The sequence below is a fragment of the Scyliorhinus canicula genome, chromosome 16 (assembly GCF_902713615.1).
Source record: "Scyliorhinus canicula chromosome 16, sScyCan1.1, whole genome shotgun sequence".
NCBI classification, from domain to species: Eukaryota; Metazoa; Chordata; class Chondrichthyes; order Carcharhiniformes; family Scyliorhinidae; genus Scyliorhinus; species Scyliorhinus canicula.
Genome location: NC_052161.1, coordinates 132456751 through 132483508, shown reverse-complemented (window position 1 = coordinate 132483508; position 26758 = coordinate 132456751). Strand labels below are relative to the sequence as shown.

Below are 26758 nucleotides of genomic sequence, written 5' to 3'. Positions count from 1 at the left end.
TTGGCAGGAGGCACTCCCCTGTTTTTCTGGGGAGGGGGCACTGCCCAGTTTCTCTGGGGAGGGGGCACTCTCCCGTTTTTCTGGGGAGGGGGGACTGCCCTGTTTCTCTGGGGAGGGGGCACTCCCCAGTTTCTCTGGGGAGGGGGCACTCCCGTTTTTCTGGGGAGGGGGGACTGCCCTGTTTCTCTGGGGAGGGGGGACTGCCCTGTTTCTCTGGGGAGGGGGGGCTGCCCTGTTTCTCTGGGGAGGGGGCACTCTCCCGGGTTTCTGGGGAAGGGGGACTGCCCTGTTTCTCTGGGGAAGGGGGACTGTCCTGTTTCTCTGGGGAGGGGGGACTGCCCTGTTTCTCTGGGGAGGGGGGACTGCCCTGTTTCTCTGGGGAGGGGGCACTCTCCCGGGTTTCTGGGAAAGGGGGACTGCCCTGTTTCTCTGGGGAAGGGGCAATCCCCAGTTTCTCTGGGTACTCCACATTAACCTGGGAGGAGTCGGTTTAATGTTCCATCCATAAGACAGAGCTCAGACCGTGCGGCGCCCCCCCTCGCTCTGGCTTCATTCTCAGTGTCTGAGAGTGGAGACCTGCTAACTGGTCGGCTGGGTGTGTTCATCCAGACAGCCGCCTGCAGGGCGCTCTGGTGTGTGGGGCTACCCCCAGCCCTGGGTATCACAGTGGGAATCTCCCTCCCGCAGTCAGTGGCAGCCGTGGGGAGGCTGTGCCTGTGGCTGCGTCTCCCCACCCCCAGCTCGGCCCATTTATAGAGAGGCAGCCGGCGCTGCGGCTCTCAGTGTGAGAGCCATGGTCAGTGTGAGAGCCATGGAGCTGCTGGCTTCTCTCCTGCTGCTGTCTGAGGCCCTGACCCACTCTGCGGACCTCACCGCGTGTCCCGTTCAGCACATCAGGCGTTTCGGGAATGTTGCGTGTTGCTCCAGGTGTCCACCAGGTGAGAGGGGAGCAAAGGGCAGATGGACATTTTTAAAATATAAATTTAGAGTAGCTAATTCAATTTTTCCAATTAAGGGGCAATTTAGTGTGGCCAATCCACCTCGCCTGCACATCTTTTGGGTTGTGGGGGCGACAGAAGGACATTTTCTGTTGTTATTTCAGAATTCCAGTATCAGCAGCATTTCGTTTTTATGCAGGTTAGGAGCATTGGCCGCGCTAAGTTGTCCAAAGATGTGCAAGTTAGGTAGGGTTTACAAGTAAAGGGAGGGGGAATGGGTCTAAGAATGCTCTTTCGGAGGGTCAGTGCAGTCCCGATGGGCCGAATGACCTCCTTCTGCACCGTGGGGATTCTATTTACTCTAAATGGTAAGGGCAGCCTGCAACCTCAAGGAGCTGCTGACAGTACTCACTCCCTGTCTGTTCCAAGACTGAAACAAACCCACATGTTTTGGAAAAGACAAAGAGATGGGGGAATGTCCGAGATTCTTTAAGGGTTTGGAATCTAATTTTGCCAGCAGCCAAATTCATAGTTTTAATGGCAGTAATCTCTGAATATATGTTTAGTTTTACAGCTAAATTGTCTTGCTCTGTTGTCATGCTCTTGCATTAAAAGTAACAATCTTGCCTTATATTGAACAACGTTAATATATTAACAGTAAAGTGGTTTTAAAGCTGCATTAGTGTAAGAAAAGGGCACATTTCAAATTATTTTGCGAGATCTTATTGCTTTCAGTATTGTTATTCTCATTTGAAATGTACAGCCTCACGGTAAATCTTTTTTTTTTATTTATAAATTTAGAGTACCCAATTGATTTTTTCCAATTAGGGGGCAATTTAGCCTGGCCAATCCACCTAGCTAGCCTGCACGTCTTTGGGGTATGGGGGCGAAACCCACGCAGACACGGGGAGAATGTGCAAACTCCACACGGATAGTGACCCAGAGCCGGGATCGAACCTGGGACCTCGGCGCCATGAGGCAGCAGTGCTAACCCACTGCGCCACCGGGCTGCCCCTTGCCTCACGGAAAATCTAATTGTTCACAAAATAATTGACTTATTTGTTTATTTTTGCTGCTGTTCTCCTTGTTTAAGACTTCTTACCTTGAGTCTTAACTGTGAGGAGAACATCAGAGGTCAAATCCCCTTCAAGTCAAAGGGTTGGGGTTATCACTGTGATCTTGGCATACCAGTGCCTGAGGGCTGCTTTATTGCTGATATTTCCCCAATGAGACGTCAGTGACCACAAACTGTACTTATAGTACCTTCAACACCAAACACCCCGAGGTGCTTGATAAAGAAAATAATTGTGCCACATTAGACAGGGCAGGTAGTCCAAAACTTGGTCAGGAGCGAGGCAGAGGCATTGGAAAGGAATCCCAGACTTTAGGGCAGCCAACACATGAAGCAATTAAAATTGGAAGTGCTCAAGAGGTCAGCGTTGGAGGAATGCAGGTACTTTGGAGGGTTGTGGAGCTGGAAGGGAGTGCAGCGGTAGGGAGGGATGACACCATAGAGAGGTTTTAAGTTGTTGCTGAACAATAGGAGCCAATCTCAGCCATCAAATACATGGGTGATGGGGAAATACCCTTGGTGTGTTTTAAGCAGCAGAATCTTGGATGCCCCCGTTTACAGGCAGTACGATGTAGTCGGGTGTTAGCGAAGTCAAGTCTGGAGGTAACAAAGGCATGGAGGAGGTTTCAGCAGCTGATGAGCTCAGGCAGTGACAGATTCGGAAATAGCCGGTCTTGTTGACAGCATAAATAGTGATCAGCAGCTCATCTCGTGGTCCATCGCAACAACAAAAGTCTGGTTGATCCTCGGTCAGTTGTCGGGAAGATGCATGGAGTTGGTAGCTGGGGACCAGAGTTTACAGCAGGGACCAATTTTGTTCATTCAGTACTGGATGCTGGTTAAGCAGTCTTGACAATCAAGTGAAAATGGAGGGTTCGAGCGGGATATCGGTAATGTAGAGCTGAGTATCGCCAGCGTCCATGTGAACCATGTTTTTAGGTGCTGTCGCTGAGGGGTGGTAGATGAGAAATAGGCAGGGGACACGGATAGAATCAGGAGCAGGAGTAATCCCTTGTTAATCAAGAATCTATCTGGCTCTGCCATGAAAATATTGAAACATTCTGCTTCCACTGCCTTTGAGGAAGAGCGTTCCAAAGATTCATGACCCTCTGAGAGGAAACATTTGCTCCACATCCACCCTGTCAATACCCTTCAGGATCGTATGAGGTGCATATTTGAGTACATCTGCACAGTTTGTTTCAATATCCATTACCAGACCTGACTGGATCACACCAGCACTGTCAGGTCTATCCTAAAGAGTAGACATACTCTTGACTTATTTTCTCCAGTACCTATCATAGCCATCAGTTTCTGTTCCTTCCAACAACAAGTGTGAGGAGATGGTAGACTCTGTCACTAGGTAAAGACCATCTATTTAGCTGCTTTGGCCATCCTTCACTTCTTCTCTTTCCCACCAAACATCTTCTCTGACTTGGCCCTTTCCCCTCCCAAACCAGCGTATCTCTTTCTTTCTCTCTCTTTCTCTGCTCTGTCTGATCTTTCCTCATTTTCTTCTCATCCAAGAGATCTCCCTCCTCATTGCTCATCCATATCCCCAATAGCCACTTTTATATGGTCCCTTTCCTCAGCTAAACCCCTTTCAAAATCACCTTCCATGACACTCAAAATGACCCCTCTGCCCTTGCAAAATATCACACTGTCTCCGACATTCTTTCTACCTCCAAAGTCCTCGAATCTATTGCGTGTCTCCCAGATTTATGCTCATTTCCCTCTTTCTAATATCCAAACTTTGTAATTGCTTAGCCTCCCAGCTGTGCGCTTCCCTCCCGTCCACCTCCCTGTCGAATGATTTTAGTTTGGTTTCTGTTGTTCACACCTTCTGCAAACCGCCCCAGTCCGTGTCACCAATGGCATGTGCCTGTGTGACATCCTGTCTCCTCAACCTCTTACACCACAGTATTGGTTCCACCACAGTGGGGCCGCCACCATGTGTTTCCTCTCTTGTCTCCTGAGGCAGTCAGCACATTGGAGAGAACCCCTAGTTCTATCCTGCCACCAATTCCTTCTTCCCCACAGTCATCTCCATGTAGTCAGCCATCGTTATAGATGAGTCACAAGTTCCTTCAGTTCAATAATTTTTCTTTTGCAAAAATATACTTTATTTGTAAAATATCTAACAGAACGTTGCACATGTTTCAAAGTGGCTATCATACAAAGTGCAATAATATTCATGTTCTCTACATGGATCATGTTGCACCCTGAAGTGCTTCAATACAGTCAACAAAACTTTCCAAAATGGTATTTAAGATGTTTACATTGATCAAGTTGCACTCTGAGGTGCTTCCATACAATTATGATACGTACAATATTCGCCATATACATTCAGCGGCGTCAGTCAGCCTGAGAGGTTCTATATAATTCCCCTCCCCACAGTTCATTATGACTGAAAGGTCTTCAACAGCAACCTTCCCCCATTGTGCCTCTGCCCCAGGCTTTAGTGCGCTGTCCTGGGAGCAAAGCAATTGTTTTCAAACCCCATCAAAAATTCTGAAAACTACCACCCTAGGTCCCTGACTACTCCCCTAGATCCCTGACTACTCCCCTCCACAGCAGAGCTTGCTGCCACCCTGTATTGCCATCAAACCTCATTGCTATTGTTACAAAACTTACCTTAAATCGATAGTCGCAGGTCAGGAACTACAGTTCCCAGCCAGCCTCAGGCCGTCTGCGTGTGTACCTGTTGGGAACTGGTTACATATGCGCAGTTTGGATTCCTTTTGCAAGTTTTTATAAGTTTTGGGTCTTGTGTATTGGGAGATGGTCGCATATGTGCAATTGGTGTCTTTTCCCATCTTTCGGCAGGAATCCAGTCCGTGCACATGCACAACCAAAAAGAAGCAAAATGGTGTGAAAGGGAGATCAGGTGAGTTGGACAAGAGCACCATTAGGAGAAGGGTGTCCCAGGGAGTAGTACGCTGGGCGGGGCATGGAGACTGTCCCAATCCAATGAGTGGCACAGAAAGAAGTCCCAGATGAAAGTCCTAGGCAGGAACAGAGTCTGAGGGCCGAATGAAGGCCCAGGCATAGACAGGGATAGGGATCAGAAAGAGATCCCAGAAAACAAGTTTAAAGAAAGGAGAAGAGCCATAGGATCCAAATTGAAGAGAGGGCTGCGAAGAGAAGACTTGAAGCTATGTAGGCTTGAAAGATGCCCTGAAGATATGAGGCGGCAACTGAAGGTTGGTGACTCTACGGTGTTGGCCGTTTGGGTAAAGATGCTCCTTTGAAGTAGTGTTTGTAATGGCTGAAGATCTGAAATTGTGCTTGGAAGATGAGTGCACTCGGAAAGGAATTTCAAAGTGAGATTGAAACCCTGGAGGTGGATCCTTGTTGATGCCATCCAAGTGAATGTGATTTTTGGAGAGACTTCCAACATAAGTTCTTCAAATGTGAAGATTTGCAATCCTTATGAGAAGGAAAAAGGACTGAATTCTCCACCTCACACCGCTGATGAGGCGGAGAATCCAGTGTCAGGGTGAAAACGGGATTGGCACCGGGCATTGATCCCGCCTCATGCAGGCATCAGGATTGGAATTCCCATCACACCAGCGGGAGGATGCAAATGAGTCATTAAGCCCTCTCCCTCAAGAAGAAGACCCCTGCCAGGAAGACCAAGGGAAGTCCAGACAAAGGCAATGAAAAAATAACACTGCTTTATCACTCACCTGAGCAGTACACCTTGTGGCTCAGACACAGGAAGCAGCACGTGCCAATTCCTGGAGAGAGACAAACAGTCAGATGGGTGCGAAACTCCCCCACCCCCAGATATTTTATCTGCAAGCCATACATTCATTTCTCTTCAATATTGACTTTACTAGGTTGTGAGTGATAGCTTCTACTCCTCCCCCCCACCCCAACTGTCAGGACCACTTCAAAATAGAATTAAGTGCTTTCCGATTACCTTCCTTCATTGTTGAGTGACTTTGAAGTGGTCAACTAGAAATTGACAGCATGTAACTCTGTCTGAAGTGGTCCAGGAGCTGTCAGTCAAAGCTTGATCTTTACGAACATTGTGGTTGGACCACTTCAAAGTTATTTAACGTGAAGGAAGATGAATGGAACAGACTGACAGCTGGGGTGTGTGGAAGCTGTCAATTACAGCCAATAAAGCCCCCCCCGGAGAATGGCCGGGTCCGTGGCCGTGCATGCGCATCGGCGGCGACCGTGCCGTACAACATGGTGCCGGCCACACGTGGACTCGACCTGCCAGATAGTGCCCTCCTGTAACCGCCCTCGCCAGCCCCCACCAGTCCCTCCAGCCCCCGCCAAAGCCGCCCCTGCAAGCGGAACAGCTCCCCCCCCCCCCCCCCCCCCCACTGCTGTGGAGGCACTGGACACAAACCGCAGCCTCCACGTGAGGTCCCCGAAAGCTGAGAGGAGACGTGACCGACGCCGTCAGGACGTCGGCCCATCGGCGGCAGAGCATCGGGGGAGGGCCTTCAGGTGACATCCTGAGGCTGTCCCAATGGCGTGCGGCGCACTCACCGATTGCACCGTTCTTGAGGGGGCGGAGCATCCAAAAAATGGCCCCAATCGCGATTTTGACGTCGGCAATCGGAGAATCTCGCCCATAGTCTGCCAAATGGAGAATGTTGTCCAAAGTATCAATGAAAATGGTGGGGCTGGATTCTCCGGTCGCTGGCGCCGAAATCGCGTTCGGTGACCGGCTGTAGAATCCAAATTCCCAATGAAATGGGCGGCGCCACTTTCACAATGCTCCTACCCCTCCAAAGCGGAATACTCGGAGAGTACGCCACCCCATATATCGATGGCCCCAGGGCATTGCCTGAGGCCCGCCCCTTGATGCTCCGCCCCAACCGGCTGAGTTCCCGAAGGTGTGGGTCTCTCCTGGTCTCACCCATCGGGAACTTGACGTGGTGGCTGCAGACTCAGTCCGGCCCCATCACAGTCGGAGTAGGGCCGAACAGCGGGAAGGGAGAGGCATTATTCGGGACTGGGGTTGCTGTGGGCGGGTGGTCCGGGGCACGAGAACCGGCGGAAGGGGGGAACTATTTCACGGGCTGGGTCGCGAGCGGCCTCCGCCGTGAAGCACGGTGCGGCCACTGCAGGCCGCCGCTGTGTGGATGCGCGGCCACGGACCCGCCAATTCAGCAGCTAGAGCCGGGTGCTCTACGCTGCCGTCCTGCTAGCCCCCAGCAAAACGGGAAATCGGTGGCCGTTTTGTGCCAGTTTCTCAGCGTAAAACGCCACCGTTCCCACGCCGGCGTGGTGACTTCGCCCCAGAATTGGAGAATCCAGCCCGTTGTCTCACAATGTGACAAACATCTGGGTGTGTTGTTGAGAAATCCATGGAATCTGCTTTGGTCACATCTATCGTTTTGGAGTGCGGTGTGTCTAACCACAGTCCACCTGTTATATCTCATGTACTTCTTACTTACCCTGAATATTAGAGTTTAGGATAGACATTGTAAATATCTTTCTGAATTTGTATTAGTCCGTGAGGTATTGCTGGGGTGAAGAAATAGTGAATATTTGAATCATCTTCTTGTGTTTGCATTTAGATTTTTACAACCTCTGCCTGGTGTAATATAGTCATTTTTTTCTTTTTTAATGAATCACAGAATTGTTATGATGCCATTCGCCCTTCATGTCTACACCGACTCTCAAAATGAACATTATGACTCCATGCAGCTCTCCTGCCTTCCTTCCTTTTCCCTCGTACCCCTGCACACTGTTTCTGTTCAAATAATCATCTAATGTCCTCTTGAATGCCTCAATTGAACCTGCCTCCACCATATTTGCTGGCAGTGCCTTCCTGACCTGAGCCATTCGCTGTGAGAAAAACGTTTTCTCCCATCACATCTGCTTCTTTTGCAAATTACTCTAACTCTGTGCCCTCTCGTTCTTCATCTTTTTACGGGTGGGAACAGTTTCTCTCTGTCATCTCTATCCAGCCCCCTCATTATTTTGAACACCTCCCTCAAATCCTCGCCTTCTTTTATGCACATCTACACCTAGGTCTCTCTCTCCCGCAAACCCCTCAGAGTTGCACCCCTTAAGCATCAGCCGGAGTACTGTGTGTAGGTCTGGGCACTCGCATCGTAGAAAGGATGTGATTGCACTGGGAAGGGTGCAGAGGAGATTTACCAGGATGCTGCCTGGGCTGAAGGCTCTGAGCTATGAGGAAAGGTTGGATAGGCTGGGGTTGTTTTCCTTGGAGCAGCGAAGCTTGAGCGGGGGACCTGATAGAGGTGTATAAAATTATGAGGGGCATAGATTGGGTGGATAGGGAGGCACTTGTTCCATTAGTAGAGGGATCAATAACCAGGGGGCACAGATATAAGATAAGAGGTAGAAGGTAAGAGGGGAGTTGAGGAGAAACCTTTTGATCCAGAGGCCATATTTGCAACATAGAATTCTCACCGTGACACCAGATTAACTGGAGTTTGTACAGACCGTCAAACTCCCAGGTACATCTTTCATGTTCTCCGTGGCTGTTCTGGAATTTCCAGCGTGCGTGAGTTACATATTCCCTCGGCTGTGGTTCCTCCCTGTTTCTTTCCTCACCTGTCAATTCCATGTATTCCATTGATGATAATCTTTACTATTATCACAACTAGGCTTATATGAACACTGCAATGCAGTTACTGTGAAAATCCCGGCGTCGCCACACTCCAATGCCTGTTCGGGTACACAGAGGGAGAATTCAGAACGTCCAATTCACCTAACAAGCACGTCTTTCGGGACTTGTGGGAGGAAACCGGAGCACCCTGAGGAAACCAACGCAGACACGGGGAGAACGTGCAGACTCTGCACCGATCGTGACCCAAGCTGGGTAATCGAACCCGGGTCCCTGGCGCTGTGAAGCAACAGTGCTAACCACTGTGCTTCCATGCCGCCCATTATGTTGCTCGGTGCAGCAACAAATAAAATGGCAGAGCTTGCAGTCGCCCAGCCTGTGAAAATTTGGAGATCCAAGATTAGAAGGAAAGCCGTGAGAACGTAACTAATCCTCCCAACCATGTTCCTTTGAAGAGGTGATCATTGATCAACGCAGCTAAAGACTTTGCAAAGGCTCACCACAAATAGCCATATTGTATCCTTACAGTAACTGACAATCATTTCAGCTGATTCCTGCTGCATTGTTATTCATTTATTGTTCTTTATTTTCCAGGTACACTTATGAAAAATGAATGTACTGCCACTTCCAGGCAAACCTGTCAATCATGTCCTGAAGGATTATACCTCAATGCGTGGAACAACCGCTATCAGTGTCTCCGTTGTGATGAGTGCGGTCGTGGTAATGCTGCAAATATATTACTCTTCCTAAAGCATTAATGTGAACATGCTCGTCTATGTATAATAACTTCAGCAGATGGTGAATTAAACGAATTAGGCTGTTGCACCGTATAATCTGTGAGGGCCAGAAATCAAATTTAGTTTGATTTCCCTGGGTTGGATGGTCCCCAAATGGGAAAATGGCGGCTGCCCAGGGGCGTGAACACTTTTTCCTTTATTCTTTCATGGGATGTGGGCATCGCTGAGCTGGGCCAGCAATTATTGCCCCTCCCTAATTGCCCCTGAACCGAGTGGCTTCCTGGGCCGCTCAACAGTCCGCCATGTTGCTGTGGCCTGGAGTCTCGCGTGGGACATGAATGAACCAGATGGGTTTTTACAACAAGCAAAGTGAATTTTCGCGGCCTAAAAACAGGAAATTCTGGAAAAAAAACTCAGGAGGTCTGGCAGCAACTGTGGAGAGAGAGAGATGTTTGAGGCCTTTCAAACCGTTTTGCTCCTGTGCTGTATTGTTCTTTGTTCTTCAGGGTTTTGGCCAAGAGTGGTATCATGGCCAGTACAGGTTTGGCGAGCCGATGGGCCTGTTCCTGTGCTGTATTGTTCTTTGTCCATATGTCTCTTCTTCAGAGCTCTTCAGATAGCTCTGTGGTCACCAGTACTGAGGCTAACTTTCAATTTTAGATTTGTTAGTTGAATTCAAATTCCCTAGCTGCCGTGAATCAGATAGGATCAGATTCCATTAGCTTCTGTGCTCTGTCAGGTGCAGTTCGATCAAACGTACGGGCGGCACGGTAGCATAGTGGTGAGCACTATAGCTTCACAGCGGCAGGGTCCCAAGTTCAATTCCCGGCTTGGGTCACTATTTATGCGGAGTCTGCACGTTCTCCCCGTGTCTGCGTGGGTTTCCTCCGGATGCTCCGGTTTCCTCCCACAAGTCCCAAAAGTGCTTGTCAGGTGAATTGGACATTCTGAATTCTCCCTCTGTGTACCCGAACAGGTACCGGAATGTGGCGACTAGGGATTTTTCACAGTAACTTCATTGCAGTGTTAATGTTAGCCTACTTGTGACAATAAAGATTATTATTATTAAGTATCTTATTTCAGATATGTGCACAAGACATTAACAAATCTGTGTGTTCTTACAGAAGGAATGAGATACAAGAGAAACTGCACAGTTACCTCAAATGCCGAGTGTGACTGCATTGAGGGCTATGCGTGCAAGGATAACAGGTGCAGGACATGCATTCGAAAAGGTGAGCTCCGTTATGCTTATCGAGCTCATGGTATCTGCGTGGCATAGCCAAGCTAAACGATTGCAACTTAGTTTATCTGTGGTGGCAATTTATTCTTTCCCAAAGCCTCACCACCTGGTTACACTTTCCACTTCCGCTCTGCCCAAACCGCTGTGGAAATCCTTGTGTCATCCTTTACATCTCTGGTTCCTACTCCCCCCCTTTTGAGCACTACACTTAGCCTCTCTTTAAAACTGTTCACTGCCACTGCTTCTCCGACAGATTCTTTCCTCTCTCCTTCATGCAACACTGGCGCTGCCACCAGGGGAACCATGATAGAAGACAAGAGATTAGAAGATGACTCGCGGTCAGCCAGGGAATGGACCAATACAAAATCGTCACCAACAAAATCCTGCTGGTGTTCAATGTTGGCTGGGGATTTTCTCAATCGAAACTGCGTGACAGTCGAACGGTGATACCGCGTCATTACACCAACTGGTATAGCTCCTCTGCGATAGTAAAACTCAATCAAAGGAACATTGACATTGAACCAAAGGAGATATTAGGACGTGGGGTCAAAAGCTTAGCCAAACCAGTAGTTTTAAGGAGTGTCTGAGAGGAGAGAGAGGTGGCAAGGTGGATAGGTTTTGGGAGGGAATTCCAGAGCATTGGCCTTGACTGTTGAAAGGACGGCCATCAACGTTGGCATGAAGGAAGTGTGTGATACACAACACAAGAGGACGAGACTTGGAAGGCTACAGTGATTTCACAGCAATGTATGGCCGGAGGAGGATACAGAGATGGGGATTGGTGGGAGAGTGCGTATCCACGGAGAGTGTTGAACACGAGGGTGAGAATTCTAAAATGGAGCTTTAGCCAACCCGGAAGGCAATGTGAGTCAACAGCCAAGGGGGTGATGGCTAAACTTTGGGATATGTGTGGTAAAATCTCATCACAAATAATGAAACGAGGAAATTCTCCTTCATTACTGAGGTTGGGAGGATGGTCATTGATTTGGCATCTGTTACAGCTGAGTTGGAACGCATCAACTTCATGCAGGCTAAGTTGCTAAACAGCAAACTGATGGACTATTCTCGCCGCTGGCTGGGTTGTCAGTTGGTTTTAGTGCTTCTGGGTCGAGGGAGTCCACACCCCAGTGACCCAGTCAGGAGAGTATTGGGATATTAGAATAGAGCTGCTCAGTTACCATAAGATGTAGGAGCAGACGTAGGCATTTGGCTCATCACATCTGCTGCATCATTCAATGAGATCATGACTGATCTGATATGATAATCCTCAACTCCACTTTTCCGCCTTTATCCCCATCACCCTTGATTCCTTTACTGATTAAAAATATGTCTATCTCAGCTTTAAACATGGTTAATGACCCAACCTCTACAGCAGGTGAAGAATTCCACAGATTCGCGACGCTCTGAGAGAAGAAATTCCTCCTCATCTTTGTCTTAAAGGGGCGTCCCCTTACTCACTCCCTCTGGTCTTCGGCTCTTCCACCAGCGGAAACTACGTTTCAGCACAGAACATACAGTGCAGAAGGAGGCCATTCGGCCCATCGAGTCTGCACCGACCCACTTAAGCCCTCACTTCCACCCTACCCCCGTAACCCAACAATCCAATAACCCCTCCTAACCTTTTTGGTCACTAAGGGCAATTTATCATGGTCAATCCACCTAACCTGCACGTCTTTGGACTGTGGGAGGAAACCAGAGCACACACGGGGAGAATGTGCAGACTCCGCACAGACAGTGACCCAGCGGGAAATTGAACCTGGGACCCTGGCGCTGTGAAGCCACAGTGCTATCCAATTGTGCTACCGTGCTGCCCTAAAGCATCTACCCGGTCAAGCCTCTGAGAATCCTCTATGTCTCAATTAGGTCACCTCTCATTCTTCTTAACTCCAATGAACACAGGCCCAACCTGCTCAACCTCTCCTCATAAGAAAATGGCATTCCTGGCTAAATAATCTGCCATCACGCACTGCTGCATAAACACCCCCCCCACCCCCTCCCCCGCCCCAACCGCACGCACACACACACACACACACACTACATGGAGTCAATAAGGAAAGAGATTCAGGAACAGTGAACCACATCTGAATAAAATTAGAGGCCTTGATTTCAAAATGTGTCTGGATCAGGAACAGTTCCCCTTTACAAATGTAAATTACTTTGACAATGACTTCCTGCTTCTGTAATGGATCGTGTCCTGTGACAACCTGATGTGATGGGCAACCTCTCCATTGTTTCAGGGAGTGGATCGGAAAGCAAAACTTACTCCCCAGGGTCATCCTCTGTCACTGGAATTGAGCCACCCCGACCACAGACAAAGTAAGTGCTGGGGGTTTGTTTAATTTTTAATCCCTGTCAATTTTATTACTGCCGTCAGAAAATCTCAAACGCAAGTCCAATTATGGTTCTTGGAACATTTCCTGGGTTTTTCCTCTGACAACATGCATTGAAAGTGAAAGTGGCCGTCAGCCCAATTGTTTCCTGTGGGCTGGATTCTCCGGACCCTCAGCCACGTGTTCCTCAGAGGCGCTCCGTTCTCTAGAGGGAAGATTCTCTCTTCCCGCTGCTTGTCAATGGGATTTCCCATTGAAGCCACACCATGACCACACCGGAAAATCCGCAGGCAGGAGGGACAGAGAATCCCAACGGCTGGAGAATTTTGCCCCAGCTTTGTTGGAGTGACTAACATAACTACTTCCAGCGACCTGAGACGTTGGTGTTCAATCTCTGGCTTCTCCAAGAAGGATAATAGTCAGAGGAGCGTAGCTTCTTCCTTGCTGTGCATCTTGGTTCCCTCCATTAGACACTATCCCAGGTATCAGCAGTGCGTGTTAGCATTCGTGGAGTCAAAATAAAGCAGTGTTTCTATGAAAAAAGCGCAGTGTATTTCTTCACGTGGAGCCGAGACATTGAGAGAGAACAGCCAAGTTTATTCTTTCAAAAAATTTACTTCACAAAATTTGTAAACGTTCATTTCACAACCGTTCATATTTGAAGTGCAAGACATCAGTTTCCATCAACGAATTTTCAGGTGCCTCACTACACTTGCCATTATGGGTTAAATTTTCAACGCACAGGACAATGCGGGCACAATTTGACGGAAATACGACAGAGTCCTGTGTCGGGCACGTTTAGCCTGGTGTTTCCCGGTGCAGGCAGCGCCGAGGACAACCCCGCTCTGCTTCATTTCGGGGTCTTGGCGGGGAACGCCCTGCCGAGGCTGCACTTAATCCCATTTCCTGCACTAACGAGCTCAGCTCATCAGTGCAGGAAGGGAAATGGTGCCGTGACCTCTCAACCTCCCCCCCACTGTGGCCTCCAGATTGACCTACCATCCCATCTTACCAATACGTGGTCCTCAAGCACCCCCCCCCCCCCCCCCCCTGCGCCCCACCCATCCCCAGCACGGGCAAGATGTCACCAGGAGCACCTTGGCACTACCGGCCTGGCAGTACACTTGAATGTTTAAATTTAGGTCCCTCCCATTGTGGGCAGGATCCAAATCGCAAGATCTCGCGAGGCGTAACAAGGCCATTAGATCTCACGAGAGGCCTCTCGCAAGATTTAACAGCCCAGTTGTGTCCCGGGTCGGGCACGATGAGGCCGGTAGATCGGGCACTACATGTCAAACATACTGCCTGAGAGGTTTTACAGTTTCTAGTCCCCTTTTATACTATGGTGGAAGGGCCTTGTGGTCTTTCCCCATTGATCCTTTGTGGTAACTGTCCCTCAGCAAGCAGCCCTGCACCTTAGAATGCTCCAGTCTGGAACACTGGGTCATCAGTAGCTCTTTAATCTGGAAGAGCAGCAAATCTTTCTGCTATCCCATGATTTTGTAACTCTGAAACAACCCAGTCTGCTCTGAGAGGCTCTCTGTCCAAGGCCATTCTACAGATTCTCCATTTGCTTCCTTCTTGGGTGCCCCAGCTTAATCGCTATGGCAACACTCAGCTAAATACAGAGTGCTGTCACAAAAGCAACAGCACAAATATAATTTTCTACTGGCGCCACTTTGGCCACCGGCCTGCATGAAAACAAGGTCAGCTCATTGGAGACTATTTTCTCAACGAGGAGAGGTGTGAAGGGTCTTTCCAAGCGAGTTGTGTAAAGCAGCTCAGATTCAGGCTGGGTTATGCTACTTTGTGAAGGAGAGGGAAAAGATTTGCTCCTGTACCCCTCTCGAGGAGACTCCAGTTAGAAATTTGTATGCGGGAACGCTTTATAGATGTAAACTTAAACAGTAAATACCTTCTCAGCAATCTGCTCTTCATCCGTTTCTTTTGTTAAAAGCAACACCACATCGGGTGATAAGGGAGCTACCCCTACAGATCGAACCATCGATGGAATGGATATATCCGTAAAGTCCAACAGCAAGGGAGGTAAGCTGTGTTTTTAAAAACTCTCATTTATGTCATGTGGTGAATTTGTGTAGGTTAAAACATCTCCACTTTGGTGTGACTGATGGCACAGTCTAAAAGGGCGGCATGAAAGCTCAGTGGTTAGCACTGTTGCTTCAGAGCGCCAGGAACCTGGGTTTGATTCCCGGCTTGGGTCACTGTGCGGAGTCTGCACGTTCCCCCCATGTCTGCACAGGTTTCCTCTGAGTGCTCCGGTTTCCTCCCACAAACTCCCGAAAGACGTGCTTGTTAGGTGAATTGGGCATTCTGAATTCTACCTCAGTGAACCTGAGCAGGCGCTGGAATGTGGCGATTAGGGGCTTTTCACAGTAACTCCATTGCAGTGTTGATGTAAACCTACTTGTGACACTAATAAAGATTATTCTTATTCTAAATGTTTACCACCCCTTAATCACCCCACCTTACTCAACCCTCAATCGGTGCTCGAAGTATTCGGTGTTATGTTCAAGCGCATGATGTGGGATTAGAACGGATGCTTCCCCTGTGGGAAAGTCGAGAACTAGGGTGGGGGGTGGGGGGGACAGAGACAAACGCATAGGTTTTTTAAAAAGTGGGTATGGTTTTCTGATCCCACCGCTGTCAATGGGGCTTCATGTTGCTTGCATGCACACACATACACACACCCGACATCAGGAATTCCATGGGAATAGCTGGTAAATTCCAGCAAGGGTCTCCCCTTTAAGATGGCGATGAGAAGAAATTTTTCCTCAAGAGGACCCTAAATCTTTGGAACTCTCTTTGCCGATGAGCATTGGAGGCAGGATCAATAAATATTTTCAAGGCCGAGGTAGATTCTTTACTCACAAGGGGAGGGTTATCAGGGATAGGTGGAATGAAGTTGAGACCACTTTCAGATCAGCCATAATCTTATTGAATAGCAGAGCAGGGCCGAGGGCCGAATGGCTTACTCCTAATTTGTACGTCAGTGAGGAGTATATTACGAGGAAGGAGCCACAACTTTGTGTGGTAATTGTTAGAAATAATTTTTTTAAAGTTCTTTCACTTCTAAGACTTCCTTGAAGTGAAAGGTTTGTCCATTTCCTTCTTGGCTGGACAATCTGGGTTTATTGTACACATCCAATGAATGTTGTTCTATAGGCGAACGAGGCAACCATGTTGCACACAGCAGGACTCTGCATGGCTCACACCACTCACAGCAAATTGCGTTTGTAGAGTGCCATTTAATGCAGTAAAGCTTTTGACACAAATGTAATCAGACTAAGAATTGCCACTGAGTTAGAAAGGAAGACATTTGGAAGTGTGTCCAAACACTCGGTCAAAGAGCATTGAGGCTGAGTCTCAGAGGCAGTAAAGAGGCAAATGATTTTGGGGAGGGAATTGCACAGCTTGAAGCCTGGGCAGCTGATGGCACGCTCACCTTTGGTGGGGTAGAAGTAAATGGGGGAATGCAGGAGAGGCCAGATTTGAGGAATGGGGTGTTCTCAAGAGATTGTATAAAGCCTTTTAAACTGCTAAAACATCAAGTATGTATAAGTCCTGATTACTCAATGATAAGTAAATACACCCCCTCCATGTTCCTGTGAGTCTGTGAGTCTGGAAGCTACTTTTTTCATATTAAGTACTATAAACTAAAGAGGGATGAATTCCCGAATGGAAGAGAAAATGCTCTAAAATCTCAGCAGGTCTGGCAGCATCTGCAGGGAGAGAAAAGAGCTAACGTTTTGAGTTCGATGACTCTTTGTCAAAGGTATGAATTCCCAGTGACCAACGCAAAGGATCACACCACAAGATTTACAGTAAAAGACTTTTATAGTAGCAAACAAACTAAAAACAACATTGACTAAGCATTCCTTGGACAATTAATACCCCGTTAACTTCCGAAACATGGAAAGCTCCCCAACATGTTTATTCATCTCGACAGAATTGTAGTCTTTACAGGAACCGCTCCAAGTCACCCCCAGCTTCCAAAGGCTTGCTTATCCCTGTTTTATTGAGTTCCCACATTTGGTATCCAGCAGAAAGGCCCACTCCAGTGACTCCTTCTCTTGGCCACACCAGAGCGAATCTTCACTGTCCTTAAATTTCCATCAGCCCCATCTGTTCAACAAGAGAATGAGCTCCCACTAGCATCCTGCCTGGTGGCTAACAGAGAACAGCCATTTTCTCTGTTGTTCATGCCTGGCTTAGTCGGCACTGCCCCAAACAAATGTTGGCAGAAAATGAATATTATTCTGTGATGCTGACAGCAAAAGCAGTTGCTGTTTTTCCATCTCTTGCAAACTCTCTGAAACACTCTCTCTCTCTCTCTAGCTGTCCTGGGTTTTTTCTGCACACAGTAGGGTCAACTTTCTTTGCATCGCACCCAGGTGTGAAAGCTGGCGGTTGCTCTTCAACAGGACGCAGCCTGGGCCACCATCCCCATGACAAACAAGTCACCTCGGCTTATTGCTGCTCAGAATTAGCAGGAAGTCACAAGCTCATCTCCATAGCCCTCTCCACTGCTCCATTTTATCTTGTACCAAAACATAACCATATTCTAAAGTTCAGCTGTCAAAACGATACCCTGCAAAAAAAATTTTTTTTAAATTGGGGAGGTACGGCCCATTGAAAAAACTGGCTGGGCAAAAAAGTGTAATTTTACAGGGAGCATTGAGCACTTGATTGTCATCCTGAGCTTGTCTGATCAGGCGGTTTCTGCTTCTTTGCCCTAATTAACTGATCTAATTTGGTCAGGAACATGGGGAGCTACTCCGAGGATAGAAAAGAACGAAAAAAGCTCTATTTCAGGTTGGTTCACAGTTTTGAGAGAAAAATTGATTAAAGAGTAAAGTGGTGCATATTCTACACAGTTTCTAATCCATTTCAATTTTCTCTCTCGCCAAAGTGGAAGCCGTGACAATCACTGTGGCCCTTATCAGTCTCCTCCTATTGTGTCTGTTGCTTGGAATACAGTTAACCTCATGGAGGAGGAACAGGAGGAAATCAAATAAGCTATTGCCAGGTACGTAAAGTTTTCTAGAGTCACTTTCTCCTCTTTGTTTCATAAGTAGCGTGGATGAGGGCAATGCATTTATTGTACTCCACTTGGACTTCAACAAGGCTTTTGATAAGGTCCCACATGGAGACTGATAGCAAAGATAAGAGCCCATGGGATCCAAGGAAATTGGCTGAGCCGCATGAAGCAGAGGGTCATAAGAACTAGGAGCAGGAGTAGGGCATCTGGCCCCTCGGGCCTGCTCCGCCATTCAATGAGATCATGGCTGATCTTTTGTGGACTCAGCTCCACTTTACGGCCCTGACACCTTAATCCTTTTATTCTTCAAAAACGATCTATCTTTATCTTAAAAACAGTTAATGAAGGAGCCTCAACTGCTTCACTGGGCAAGGAATTTCATTGATTCACAACCCTTTGGGTGAAGAAGTTCCTCCTAAACCCAGTCCTAAATCTACTTCCCGTTATTTTGAGGCTATTCCCCCTAGTTCTGCTTTCACCCGCCAGTGGAAACAACCTGCCTGCATCTATCCTATCTATTCCCTTCATAATTTTATATGTTTCTATAAGATCCCCTCCTGCATCCTTCTAAATTCCAATGAGTACAGTCCCAGTCTACTCAACCTCTCCTGTTAATCCAAACCCTTCAGCTCTGGGATTAACCTAGTGAATCTCCTCTGCATACCCTCCAGCACCAGTACATCCTTTCTCAGGTAAGGAGACCAAAACTGAACACAATACTCCAGGTGTGGCCTCACTAACACTGTATACAATTGCAGCACAACCTCCCTAGTCTTAAACTCCATCCCTCTAGCAATGAAGGACAAAACTCCATTTGCCTTCCTAATTACCTGTTGCACCTGTAAACCAACTTTTTGCGACTCATGCACTGGCACACTCTCTGCACAGCAGCATGTTTTAAAATTTTATCATTTAAATAATCCTTTTTGCTGTTATTCCTACCAAAATGGATAACCTCACATTTGTCAACATTGTATTCCATCTGCCAGACCCTAGCCCATTCACTTAACCTATCAAAATCTCACTGCAGACTTCCAGTACCCTCTGCACTTTTCGCTTTACCACTCATCTTAGTGTCATCTGCAAACTTGGACACATTGCCCTTGGTCCCCAACTCCAAATCATCTATGTAAATTGTGAACAATTGTGGTCCCAGTACTGATCCCTGAGGGACACCACTAGCTACTGATTGCCAACCAGATAAATACCCATTAATCCCCACTCTTTGCTTTCTATTAATTAACCAATCCTCTATCCATGCTATTACTTTATCCTTAATGCCATCCATCTTTATCTTATGCAGCAACTTTTTGTGTGGCACCTTGTCAAAAGCTTTCTGGAAATCCAGATATACCACATCCATTGGCTCCCCGTTATGTACCGCACTGGTAATGTCCTCTAACAAATCCACTAAATTAGTTAGGCATGACCTGCCCTTTATGAACCCATGCTGCGTATGTCCAATGGGACAATTTCCATCCAGATGCTATTTCTTCCTTGATGATAGACTCCAGCATCTTCTCTCCTACCGAAGTTAAGCTAACTGGCCTATAATTACCCGCTTTCTGCCTACCTTCTCTTTTAAATAGTGGTGTTACGTTTGCTAATTTCCAATATGTCGGGACCACCCCAGAGTCTAGTGAGTTTTGGTAAAGTATCACTAGTGCATTTGCAATTTCCCTATCTTTTAGCACTCTCTTTTAGCCATCTCATTTAGCACTCTGGGATGCATTCCATCAGGGCCTGGAGACTTTTCTACCTTCAGCCGCATTCGCTTGCCCATCACTACCTCCTTAGTGATAACAATCCTCTCAAGGTCCTCACCTGCCATAGCCTCATTTCTATCAGTCACTGGCATGTTATTTGTGTCTTCCACTGTGAAGACTGACCCAAAAAACCTGTTCAGTTCCTCAGCCATTTCCTCACCCCCCATTATTAAATCTCCCTTCTCATCCTCTAAAGGACCAATATTTACCTTAGCTACTCTTTTTTGTTTTTTTGTTTTATATATTTGTAGAAACGTTTACTCTCTGTTTTTATATTCTGAGCAAGTTTACTCTCATACTCTATCTTACACTTCTTTATAGTTTTTTTAGTAGCTTTCTGTTGCCCCCTAAAGATTTCCCAGTCCTCTAGTCTCCCAGTAACCTTTGCCACTTTGTATGCATTTTCCTTCAATTTGATACTCTCCCTTATTTCCTTAGATATCCACAATCAATTTTCCCTCTTTCTACCGCCCTTTTTGTTGGTATAAACCTTTGCTGCGCATTGTGAAAAATTGCTTGGAAGGTTCTCCCCTGTTCCTCAGCTGATTCACCATGAAGTCTTTGCTCCCAGTCTACCTTAGCCAGCTCTTCTCTCATCCCATTGTAATCTCCTTTCTTTAAGCTCAAAACACTTGTGTTTGACTTTACCTTCTCACCCTCCATCTGTATTTTAAATTCCACCATATTGTGATTGCTCCTTCCGAGAGGATCCCTAACTATGAGATCATTAATCAATCCTGTCTTATTACACAGGACCAGATCGTGGACCGCTTGTTCCCTCGTAGGTTCCATTACATACTGTTCTAGGAAACTATCGCGGGTACATTCTATGAACTCCTGCTCAAGGCTGCCTTGACCGACCTGGTTAAACCAATCGACATGTAGATTAAAATCCTCCATGATAACCGCTGTACCACTTCTACATGCATCAGTTATTTCTTTGTTTATTGCCTGTCCCACCATAATGTTACAATTTGGCGGCCTATAGACTACTCCTATCAGTGACTTTTGCCTTGCTGTTCATGATTTCCACCCAAATGGATTCAACCTTATCCTCCATAGCACCGATGTCATCCCTTACTATTGCCCGGATGTCATCCTTAAATAACAGAGCTACACCACTCCCTTACCATCCACTCTATCCTTCCGAATAGTTTGATACTCTTGGATATTTAACTCCCAGTCGTGACCATCCTTTAACCATGTTTTAGTGATGGCCACTAAATCATAGTCATTCACAATGATTTGCGCCATCAACTCATTTACCTTATTCCGAATACGACGAGCATTCAGGAAAAGTACACTTATCTTGGCTCTTATACCTCTGTTTTGAATCTTACCTTGATCAGTAACCTCTCCTAAGTTATTTTTCCTCTTAACTTTTCTCCTAATTTTCCTTGTCGTTGAACCCATATCTTCATGTAACAACCTGCCGCGTCGCTTACCATTTATGTTTTTACTTCCCGTTTTATTCCTTTTAGTATTACTGGGCCTATTCACTGAGTCCCCCTCAGTAACTGATGGTCGAGGGGTGTTTTTCTGACTGGAAGCCTGTGTCCAGTGGGGTCCCATAAGGATGAGTGTTGGGGCCTTTGCTGGTTGTGGTACAATCATAGAACATAGAACATTATAGCGCAGTGCAGGCCCTTCGGCCCTTGATGTTGCGCCGACCGTGAAACCCCTCTAAAGCCCATCTACATTATTCCCTTATCATCCATATGCCTATCCAATGACCATTTGAATGCGTTTAGTGTTGGTGAGTCCACTACTGTTGCAGGCAGGGCATTCCACATCCTTACTACTCTCTGAGTAAAGAACCTACCTCTGACATCTGGTCTATATCTATCTCCTCTCAGTTTAAAGCTATGTCCCCTCGTGCCAGACATCACCATCCGAGGAAAAAGGCTCTCACTGTCCACCCTATCTAATCTAATCTAATCGGTAGCGTCCCTACCTCTAAGCCAGACACTCCAGGTTCCTGACCCGCCCCAGGACCCGATGGCCAAGGAATGTACCTTCATAAATTGACCAAACAGGTTGAGTATCAGCCTACAGATTCTCCAAACACAGGCCGATGGCAGGAATAAGAAGGGTGAAATCCCTGGTCAGTATGTGCTGGAAAGTACTTTGAATCTCGATCATCACGATCCATAGCTGGTGTCCAGGCATTACTGAGCCAACTATAACACACCACCACCAAACGAAGCTTGATTGCAAAGTTACTATGGGCAATAAATAGCAGTATTCACACAGCTGAGACAGTGAGATTTACCCATCTTTTTAACGTCCCTTTTCCTTTGCTTGGTGACAGCTGAAATGAGACCATGGTATCTGAAGGTTCAGACGGACGACACCCACAGCACCCACTTTCCAGAACAAGAGTGCGGAGGGTTACCCCACCAAGAGAGAAAGAACATTGAAAAACCTACGCCACCCTAAATTGTACTTGCTGATGACCGCTTGAGTGCGGATGACCTTTCTGGGTCGCCTGGGGGCTTATTTAGTTGCCAATACAACAGCATGGGTCAGAAATGTCTGCAATGGTGGGTTGGGTGGCAAGCCAAATCAGCTGGATTTCTATGTTAACCTTTTTGCGCTACAATTAGTTGTGATAATAATCGCTCGCCGGTTGCACAGTCACACCGGGCACCGCATCGACATCAGGCCCGATTGTCTTCGCTCTGTCCTTTTCTTTCGTTGGTCAAGGGAGAAACAGTGAGAAAGCTGGAGAAGGAAATGAAGCAGATTGGAGTCAGAGACACACAAGAGGAATAAAGAGGCAGACAGAGAGAAAGAAAGGAAAAGTGTGCCTCGTTAGAGGAAGGGAGGCAGAGCGAGAGAGACGGGAAGAAAGGGACTGAAAGGAATATTAAGAAAAAGGAAAAAGAGCAACCAGCAGATGAGAATGATATCACCCAGTTGGGTTGAAGACTTGCTGTGTTAGTCCATAAATAGTTAAAGAGCGAATGACACATTAGGTGTGGGAGGAGCACGAGCAACCTTGACTCATGCAAAGAAGAAGTGGTTCAAATGCATCATAATCAGGAAAAGTGGATCACACAGTAGTCATGCCGTGCCATTACTTCCTTGGGAACTAAATCAATGCATGACCGGAAAAGGAAGACCAGGTTCCGCCTCTTTGTCCTTCTACCATAATTGTCTGCACACTGTTCAAGTTGTTGTCCAGTTACACCAACCAATCTCTTATCAATTGGTCTACAATGTGACCTGAGGTGGGGGAAAACCCCCAGTGGGGGAGAGTTCAGGAAACCAAGGGACTAAAATCGCTTGTTCCTCCAAAGCCAGGCCCACTTACCACACATAATGTCTCAAATTACTCCTACGCCTGTCTCCCAAAATGTTATTTCCTGAAAGAAATCGACCTCATTTGCATTTGAGTGAGTGACTCTCTTCTGAGAGTTTTTGCGCCTGAAAGTAGTTGCCGGTCGACACAACCAGGAGTGTGGGTGACAGAGTGGCGAACAAAGGTAATGCCAAAAAGGGTTTTGAAGGAATCTCCAGGAAGGATTTGGTACCTGCTGGTGTGACAATCAACGGGCATGATTTTCCCACCTCGTTGTGCCTGGCGCCGATCCCGTTGCACTGGGAGCATTGCAGGAGAGGCCCAAAACAGGCTTTACTCTGGGCCCAAACTGCTCACGAGTAACCTGACTTGCAGCACCTGACACGATCTGGATCACGCCCTCGCTGGGTGCATTTAAATATGCGCAGCCTGTTTGAGGCTGCAGCCTCCCAGCGCCTGGGAGTCATCGGCCACACAGGTGAGGCATCACCCAGGTGCTGATTAGTACTGGTCTCCCCGAGCGGCGACCAGGTGTGTTGGTCACTCTGGGGGTCTCTGAGGCCATTGGAGCCCCTACCCCCTGGGTGGTTGGGATTAGGGCAGGGCAATGCCCTGGCCCTCCTGGCAGTGCCAGGTTGGCATAGATAAGAAGCAGGGCCTGGGGGAACCATGCCGATGCAAGGGGGGGTGAAGGGTGATTATGAATGGTGGTGGGGGGGGGTGAAGATGGGTATGAAGGGATGTCATGAAGATTGAGGGGGTGAATGGGGGGAGGATCTTGAAAGGGGGAAGCCTGAAAGATAGGGAGCCCTCAGCGATCCCATAGCGGGGTTTGCTCATTTGGGTGCAGGGGGTCATGTCCAGATCCGTGGGCGGGGGGACCTCCAGCTTTTTCAAAATAGCAGCCTGATCCCTGAGGGCCCGGGTCTATCTGTCGAGTTTGTTCCTCACTGCAGAGAGAAATTCTAAGTTTGGTCTTGACTGATGAGAAACTCTCCAGGCCCCCAAAATCTGATTAAATGTGGGTGAATGCAAGTCTGGTTCTAACCCAAAAAGCCGGCGGGAAACAGCTCAATGTTTCGGGAGAATCGCCCCCTCCATCTTTATTGCAGTGCCCCACCCTTTCCATTTTTACGGTCCTCCAAACAGGAATGCCATAGCAGGATTATAAATCATGTAATTAACAAGGTTGAATAAGACGTTAATTTCTTGCCCAAATGGCTGCAGTGTGTACCAATCACTCTGATGGTGTAAATCAAGAAATATCACAATCAGCTGGGATTTCACTGGGGGCCCTCAGGACACAAAAGGACTTTGATCGGATATGATGGAACTGTGGATGGAGAAATCCAAACTGCCCAACAATTTGTGGACTGCATTTTTAATTGATCCCACAGCTTCTTGTTTTAGTTTATTTGGTTAACGAAAAGAAGCACACTTAAACAATGGCTGACAGGTATCCAAGTTGATGCATGACGAAGAGACATTTATATACAAGTACCAAAATGCTAGACATGCAGTTCCCATTTCTTATTTTTAATTCATTCACAGGTCATAGGCAAGGGCCAGTATTTATTGGCCAATGCTAATTGCCTTTGAGAAGGTGAGGGTCAGTTTCATTTTCCAGTGGCTGTAGAGCATGTGATGAAGAACCTCTGGCAGTGTTTTTAGGGAGGGATTGCCAGGATTTTGACACCCGTGACGATGAAGGAACTGCGATATATTTCCAAGTGAGGGTGGGAAGCTGGAGATGATGTTCCCATGCATCTTCCGCCCTTACCTTTCAAGGACGTGAATTTGGAAGGTGCCCAAAATGTTTTGACCTTCCACGAATCTGGATGTTACTGTGGAAAAGTTATGCGAGGAGCTGCCAGTCAAATTAAAAACTGATATATGTCTGAAATCCCAATATATATTTGAGCAATGATTGTCCTGCCAGTACTTTGGTGTGTTCACCGTAGGAAATATCCAAATATTCAATTGACATGGTATTTGACTGTTCTGATGTGTACCACAGCTGCTTCAGCGCCAGGGACCCGAGTTTGATTCCAACCTCGGGTGATTGTGCACGCTCTCCCCCTATCAGCGTGGGTTTACTCCAGGTACTCCAGTTTCCTCCCAGTCCAAATGTGCAGGTTAGGGGGATTGGCTGTTATAAATTGCCACTTAGTGTCCAAAGGGTTTAGGTGGGGTTGTGGGGATAGGGTGGGGGACTGGGCCTCTTTCAGAGGGTTCGTGCAGACTCGATGGGCAGAATGGCCTCCTGCAAGGTAGGGATTCTACGATTCTATGTGAGACGTCACAAAATGTAAATAAACAAACTGCTATGTAGTTGATATAAAATTTCAATAAATTACTTTGTTACTTATCTACATGTTTTTAATCTAAATCAAGAATGTTGGAAATGTGAGCAACCAACACTGTCCAAACCACTTTAAGTCTCCGAATGTCCCTTAATGCCAGGCTATCATATCTCCGTAGCATCCAAGGATACGCACCATGTGCTGGAAAATGGGATTAGAATAGATCGGTACTTGATGGACGGCACCTTATGACTCTAAAGTCTCTAAGAGATCACCAACTTGAAACATCAACTCCCTCTGCTGAATATTTTGGCTATTTTCTATTGATATCCCGGCAATAGTACTGAATACTTGTGCTCCAGAACTTGTCGCACCCCTAGCCGAGCTGTTCCAGTACATCTACAACACTGGCATCTACCCAGCAATATGGAAAATTGCCCAGGCAAAAAACAGGACAAATCCAACCCAACCAATTACCACCCTATCCATCTGCTCTCCAACATTAGTAAAGTGATGGAAGGAGCCAATAACTGTGCTATCAAGCAGCACTTACTCAGCAATAATCTGCTCACGGACGCTCAGTTTGGGTTCAGCCTTGGTTCAAACATGGACAAAGGAGCTGAATGCCAGAGGTGAGGTGCGAGTGACTGCCCTTGACATTAAGGCAGCATTTGACCGAGTATGGCATCAAGATGCCCTAGCTAAACTAGGAATGGGAATCAGGGAAAACTCTCCACTAGTTGGAGTCACACCTGGCGCAAAGGAAGATGGTTGTGGTGGTTGGAGGTCAATCATTTCAACTCCAGAACATCACTACAGGAGTTCCTCAGGGTATGTCCTGGCCCAACCATCTTCAACTACTTCATCAATGACTTACCTTCCATCATAAGGTCAGAAGTGGGGATGATTGCATAATGGTCAGCACCATTTGTGACTCCTCAGATAATGAAGCAGTCCATGTCCAAATGCAACAAGACGTGGACATTATCCAGGCTTGGGCTGACAAGTGGCAACTTACATTATTGGCACACAAATGCCAGGCAATGGCCATCTCCTACAAGAGAGGATCTAACCACCCCCATTGACATTCAATGGCATTATCATCGCTGAGTTCCCCTCAATCAATATCCTGCGGGTTACCATTCATCGGAAACTGAACTGAACTGGCCACATTAATACTGTGGCTACCAGGACAGGTCAAAGGCTAGGAATTTTACGGCAAGTAACTCACCTCCTGACTCCCCAAAGCCTATCAACCATCTCCAATGCACAAGTCAGGAGTGTAATGGAATACTCTCCACTTGTCTGGATGAGTTCAGCTCCAACAACACTCAAAGAGTTTGACACCATCCAGGACAAAGCAGTCCACTTGATTGCCCCCTCTTCCACAAACATTCAAACCCTCCACCACCACATCACAACTGCATCTTTTGTAAATCAATTTAAA

General features: G+C 47.2%; 1 protein-coding gene across 2 annotated transcripts; it reads left to right on the top strand.

Moving 5' to 3' along the window:
* The first annotated feature begins 628 nt into the window (after positions 1-628).
* LOC119950593 (tumor necrosis factor receptor superfamily member 9-like) lies at positions 629-23712 on the top strand. 2 transcript variants are annotated; one of them, XM_038773154.1, is made up of 8 exons: positions 629-938; positions 9167-9292; positions 10434-10541; positions 12787-12865; positions 14837-14925; positions 17659-17712; positions 17810-17926; positions 22016-23712. In XM_038773154.1, the coding sequence occupies exons 1-8, from the start codon at positions 794-796 to the stop codon at positions 22141-22143; spliced, it is 846 nt and encodes a 281-aa protein (XP_038629082.1). In that variant the 5' UTR covers positions 629-793; the 3' UTR covers positions 22144-23712. The 2 variants fall into 2 exon arrangements, with proteins under 2 accessions (XP_038629082.1, XP_038629083.1); XM_038773155.1 differs by lacking the exon at positions 17659-17712.
* The last annotated feature ends 3046 nt before the right edge of the window (positions 23713-26758 follow it).

Bases quoted from the DNA above. Each gene is read 5' to 3' on its own strand.
- LOC119950593 (XM_038773154.1), top strand. From the start codon at position 794: ATGGTCAGTGTGAGAGCCATGGAGCTGCTGGCTTCTCTCCTGCTGCTG. The intron at 12,866-14,836 runs GTAAGTGCTGGG...TTTTGTTAAAAG, and splicing joins CCACCCCGACCACAGACAAA to CAACACCACATCGGGTGATA. The intron at 14,926-17,658 runs GTAAGCTGTGTT...TAATTTGGTCAG, and splicing joins AAAGTCCAACAGCAAGGGAG to GAACATGGGGAGCTACTCCG.